Genomic DNA, 6,158 nt, shown 5'->3' on the forward strand with positions numbered 1-6,158 from the left:
GCCAGGGGGAAAAAAAGTGAGAATACCAGAATGCAGTATTCCAACCTCCTTCTCTCCAAATCAAAAGCCTAGTGAATGAAAGTATGACTGTTCTTCGAGTGCAATTACACTGAGTATATAAAATTGAAACACTGAAAAGAAATCATACATTTGGTTATTACATTTCATATCTCAATGTTTGCCAAATAAGCCAGTGAGGTTTTATTATTATTGTTGAGTGTAATGTCAGGAGACAAACTTCTACACATTTTATACATAACTTTTTCCATTTGATCTGTTTTCCATTTATGTCAATTTGAAAACATGGTGTGACTTTTAATATTCTCTCTTCCTTCTTCCCCACATTTAATGCCAAGGGATCAAACCCAATCTTGATTATCCTAAATTTACCCTTAAGAAACCTCAGACCAAGAGTTTCTGCTTGTTTGTGTGTTTTTTAATTAGTATGGAAAAGAAGAGAAGAATAACTTCTAAATATCCCTGTAAACATGGTTCTGTGCATTCTGACAAAGGGCCTGGCAAGACTATCAAGTAAGTGCCAGTGCATTCTAGGAGACAACTGTGGCAGCAGGCAGCTCTTGCCAGAGCAGGGCTCAGCCTATGGAAACTGGGTAACCACTAAGGGAGCTGTGGATTATATCGAAATAAGATCTCGCAGCCCTGGCAGGCTTAGTGAGGTGGGCCTCCCTGGGAGAGCGCAAGGAAAGCGTTGGGAATGAATGAAGTGAGGCCTCGCGCCCTCGCTCCAGGTAGGGGTGCCCTGGCGCGAGCGGTGACCTCCGTGGCACCGTTAAAAAGTAACAACCGCTGCAGTAGGATGGCTTCCAGCCTTAAGAAGTCAAACGTGGCCTCTACCAGTCAGAAAAGAAAGGTGGGACCTAAGCCGGAACTCACTGAAGAGCAGAAGCAAGAAGTTCGTGAAGCATTTGACCTCTTCGATGCCGATGGGAGTGGGACCATCGACGTGAAGGAGCTGAAGGTGACCATGAGAGCGCTGGGCTTTGAACCCAGGAAGGAAGAGATGAGGAAGATGATCTGCGAGGTGGACAAGGAAGGCACGGGGAAAATCAGCTTCAATGACTTCTTGGCCGTGATGACTCAGAAGATGGCCGAGAAAGACAGCAAAGAAGAAATTATGAAGGCTTTCAGGCTCTTTGATGATGATGAAACTGGAAAGATCTCTTTCAAAAACCTAAAGCGTGTAGCCAACGAGTTGGGGGAAAAACTCACTGATGAGGAGCTGCAGGAAATGATCGACGAAGCGGATCGGGATGGAGACGGCGAAGTGAATGAGGAAGAGTTTCTTCGCATCATGAAAAAGACCAACCTCTATTAAAGTCAACGGTTTCTCCCACAAGCGAGTGGGTAGGACTTGAGTGACTGGTTGGGTTCCCTGCTGCTCCTTTGTGAAACCTTGAGTTAGAGGACAGCCCTATACCTCCTCTTCCTCCCCTGCTCCTGGCAATTAGTCTAGATGCTTCTATTATCAGGCTTCTAGCTCAAGTATAAAATTTTTTAAATGCTTTTAACGAGAGGTTTGTTTTTTAATTCTCAAGAGCAAACGTGCAGTACTTTAGGTTGAATTATTATTATTATTTTATTTAGAAAATTAAATTTAACAGGGTGACACTGATGAATAAGAGTACATAAGTTTGGGATTAAAAGGTCCAGAGGGAAAGCAGATGGAGGGAAAGGGATTGATAGGATGGGATGAGAGCAGAAAAGCAAAACTGGGGGGAGGGTGTTGCGGGGAGAAGGGCAAGGGGGATGTGGTGGGGAACAGCAGGGAGAGGGGAGGTATTCGGGGGAACACTAGAATCTACGGAAACCCAATAAATTAAAGTAAAATAAAATTTTTTTAAAAAAAGAGTACATCGTTTCACCTGACCAGGTGGTGGTGCACTGGATAGAGTGTAACACTGGGATGCACAGGACCCAGGTTCAAAACCCTGAGGTCGTAGGCTTGAGCGCAGGCTCATCTGGTTTGAGCACAGCTCACCAGCTTGAGCCCAAGGTCACTGGATTGAGCAAGGGGTCACTTGCTCTGCTGTAGCCCCTGGTCAAGGCACACATGACAAAGCAATCAATGAACAACTAAGGTGCTGCAACAAAGAATTGATGCTTCTCATCTCTCTCCCTTCCTGTCTGTCTGTCCCTATCTGTCCCTCTCTCTGTCTCTGTCACAAAAAAAAAAAAAATTAAAATAAAATAAGAGTACTGTACATAGGTTTCAGGTAAATATTTCTAGAGCATTTTAACTGTTGATTATGTTGTATATCCATCACCCAAAGTCAAATCATTTTTCATCACCTTATATTTGTCCCTCTTTATACCCTTCCTCCTACCCCCATCCTCCTCCCTTACATCCCCCTTCCCTTGGTTATCACTTCACTTTTCTCTGTGTCCATAAGTCTCAGTTTTATATCCCACTTATGTGTGAAATCATACAGTTCTTAGCTTTTTCTGATTTACTTATTTCACTCAGTATAATGTTCTCAAGGTCCATCCATGTTGTCATAAATGGCACTATGTAATCATTTCTTATGGTTGAATAGTATTCCATTGTATAGATGTATCACATCTTCTTTATCCAATCCTCTATTGAGAGACACTTTGGCCTGACCTGTGGTGGTGCAGTGGACAAAGCGTCGACTTGGAAATGCTGAGGTCGCTGGTTCGAAACCCTGGGCTTGCCTGGTCAAGGCACATACGGGAGTTGATGCTTCCAGCTCCTCCCCCCTGTCTCTGTCTCTCTCTCCCTCTCTCTCTCCTCTCTAAAATGAATAAATAAAATAAAAATTAAAAAAAAAAAAAAGAGACACTTTGGTTGTTTCCATGTTTTGGCCACTGTGAATAATGCTGTGATGAACATGGGGTGCATGTGTCTTTGCGTACTGATGTTTTCAAGATTTTGGGGTAGATATCCAGTAGAGGGATTGCTGAGTCATATGGCAGTTCTATTCTAAATTTTTTGAGAAACTACCATACTTTCTTCCATATGGCTGTACTAATTTGCATTCCCACCAGCAGTGAATGAGGGTGCCTTTCTCTCCACAGACTATCCAACACTTGTTATTACCTGTCTTGTTGATAACAGCCAACCTAACAGGTGTGAGGTGGTATCTCATTGTAGTTTTGATTTGCATTTCTCAAATAGCTAGTGAAGATGAGCATCTTTTCATATATCTATTGGCCTTTTGTATGTCTTCTTGGGAGAAGTGTCTATTCAGGTCCTCTCCCTATTTCTTTTGTTTCTTTTTTTTTATGCCAGAGACAGAGAAAGACAAAGAGGGAGACAGGGACAGACAGACAGGAAGGGAGAGAGATGAGAAGCATCAATTATTTGTTGTGGCACCTTAGTTTCTCATTGATTGCTTTTTCATATGGACTTTGACCGGGGGGCTACAGCAGACAGTGACCCCTTGCTCAAGCCAGTGACCTTGGGCTCAAGCTGGTGAGTCTTGCTCTAACCAGATGAGACCGTGCTCAAGCTGGCAACCTCGGGGTTTCGAACCTGGGTCCTCTGCGTCCCAGTGCGACATTATCCACTGCACTACCGCCTGGTCAGGTCCTCTCCCCATTTCTTAATTGGATTGTTTGCTTGTTTGTTGCTGAGCTTTTTGAGTTCTTTATATATTTTGGATATTAACCCCTTATTGGAGCTGTTGTTTGCAAATATCATCTCCCATTTAGTTGGCTGCTTATTTGTTTTGTTGTCAGTTTCTTTTGCTGTGCAGAAGCTTTTTAGTTTTATATAGTCCCATTCATTTATGTTTTGCCTTTACTTCCCTTGCCCTTGGAGTCAATTCATAAATTGTTCTCTACGGCCAAGGTCCATGAGTTTAGTACCTATATTTTCTTCTATGTAATTTATTGTTTTGGATCTTATATTTAGGTCTTTGGTCCATTCTGAATTAATTTTTGTGCAGGGGGACAAACTGTAGTCAAGATTCATTCTTTTGCATGTGGCTTTTCAATTTTCCCAGCTTTCTATTCTCCATTGTGTGTTTTGGCTCCTTTGTCTAAGATGATTTGTCCATATATATGTGGTTTTATTTCTGGGCTTTTGATTCTGTTTCATTGGTCTGTATGTCTGTTTTTTTGCCAATACCATGCTGTTTTGATTATCATGGCTCTATAGTATAATTTGAAGTCAGGTAGTGTGATACCTCCAGTTTTATTCTTTTTCCTCAGGATTGCTTTGGCTATTCTGGGTTTTTTATGGTTCCATACAAACCCAGTAATTTTTTGTTCTATTTTTTTTAAAAAAATGACTTTGGGATTTTGATGGGGATTGCATTAAATTTGTATATTGCTTTGGGTGATATAGCCATTTTATCTATGTTGATTCTTCCAATCCATGAACATGGAATATTTTTCCATTTCATTGTGTCGTTTTCAACTTCTTTCAATAATATTTTGTAGTTTTCAGTATGTAGGTCCTTCAGATTCTTTGTTAAGTTGGTTCCTAGGTATTTTATTTTTTGGTTGTTGCAACTGCAAAGGAATTGTTTTTCTGGGTTCATTTTCCAAAGTTTCATCTTTGGCATATAGAAAAGTAATAGACATTTGTTTATAAATTTTGTATTCTGTGACTTTACTATATTGATTTATTGTTTCTAATAGTTTTTTATTGGAGTCCATGGGATTTTCCATATACAGGATCATGTCATCTGCAAAAAGTGAGATACCTTTACTTCTTCTTTCCCAATATGGTTGCATTTTATTTCTTTCTCTTGCCTGATTGCTATGGCTAGACTTCCAGAACTATGTTGAATAAGAGCGGAGAGAGTGGGCAGCCTTGTCTTGTTCCTAATTTTAGAGGAAAAGCCTTCATTTTTTCACCATTTAGTTGATATTAGCTGATAGTTTGTCATATATGGCCTTTATTATATTGAGATACTTCCCTTCTATTTCAATTTTATTGAGTGTTTTAAACATAAAGTGATGTTGTATCTTACTGAATGCCTTTTCTGCATCTATTGATAGGATCATATAATTTTTGTCTTTGTTTTCTTGATGTGGTGTATTATGTTGATTGATTTCTGTATGTTGAACCATCCTTGTGCTCTTGGAATGAATCCAACTTGATCATGGTGTAATATTTCTTTAATGTGTTGTTGTATTTGATTTGCTAGTATTTTGTTTAAAATTTTTGCATCTGTATTCATTAGAAATATTGGTCTGTAGTTTTTTTGTGTGTGTGTTGTCTTTGCCAAATTTTAGAATAAGGGTTACGTTGGTCTCATAAAATGTGTTGGAGTATTGCTTATTCTTCTATATTTTGGAAGACTTTGAGAAGGACAGGTACCAAATCTTCTTTGAATGTTTGGTAGAATTCACCAGTGTAGCCATCTGGTCCTGGACTTTTGTTTTGGGGGAGGTGTTTGATAGTTGTTTCTATTTTCTCCCTGCTTACACATCTATTTAGGTTTTCCACTTCTTTGTGACTCAGTCTAGGAAGAGTGTATATATCTAGTAATTTATCCATTTCCTCTAGGTTGTTGAATTTGGTGGCATATAATCTGTTATAATATTCTACTATGATCCTTTGTATATCTATGATGTCTGTGGTCATTTCTTCTATTTCATTTCAGATTTTGTTTATATGAGTCCTTCCTCTTTTTTCCTTAGTTAGTCTGGCCAGTTGTTTGTTGATTTTATTGATCTTTTCTAAGAACCAGCTCTTTGTTGTATTAATATTTTTTATAGTTTTTTTGTTCTCTATTCCATTTAGTTCTATTCTAATTTTTATTATTTTCTTTCTTCTGCTGACTTTGGGTGGCATTTGTTCTTTTTTTCTAGTTCCTTAAGGTGTAATGTTAGGTTGTGTATTTGGGATCTCTCTTGTTTCTTGATGTAAGCCTGTAATAATATAAACTTTCCTCTTATTATTGCTTTTGCTGCATCCCAGAAATTTTGATATATCATGTTGTCATTTTCACTTGTCTGTATATATGTTTTGATCTCTGCTTTTTTTTTTTTTTACCAAGTAACTTTTTAGAAGTAGGTTGTTCAACTTTCACATTTTTGTGGGGATTTTTTACTTCTTTTTTGAATTTGGATTCTAATTTCAAAGCCTTACGATCAGAAAATATGCTTGGTATAATTGCAATCTTCCTGAATTTGTTGATGTAATTTTGTGGCCCAATATATAT

General features: G+C 38.7%; 1 protein-coding gene across 1 annotated transcript; it reads left to right on the forward strand.

Moving 5' to 3' along the window:
• Positions 1 to 817: 817 nt before the first annotated feature.
• Positions 818 to 1,336, forward strand: CETN1 (centrin 1). The gene has a single exon (XM_066353211.1). It carries the CDS (start codon positions 818 to 820, stop codon positions 1,334 to 1,336), a length of 519 nt encoding a protein of 172 aa, XP_066209308.1.
• The last annotated feature ends 4,822 nt before the right edge of the window (positions 1,337 to 6,158 follow it).

Source organism: Saccopteryx leptura, chromosome 11 (genome assembly GCF_036850995.1).
Source record: "Saccopteryx leptura isolate mSacLep1 chromosome 11, mSacLep1_pri_phased_curated, whole genome shotgun sequence".
Lineage (NCBI taxonomy): Eukaryota > Metazoa > Chordata > Mammalia > Chiroptera > Emballonuridae > Saccopteryx > Saccopteryx leptura.

Bases quoted from the DNA above. Each gene is read 5' to 3' on its own strand.
- CETN1 (XM_066353211.1), top strand. From the start codon at position 818: ATGGCTTCCAGCCTTAAGAAGTCAAACGTGGCCTCTACCAGTCAGAAA.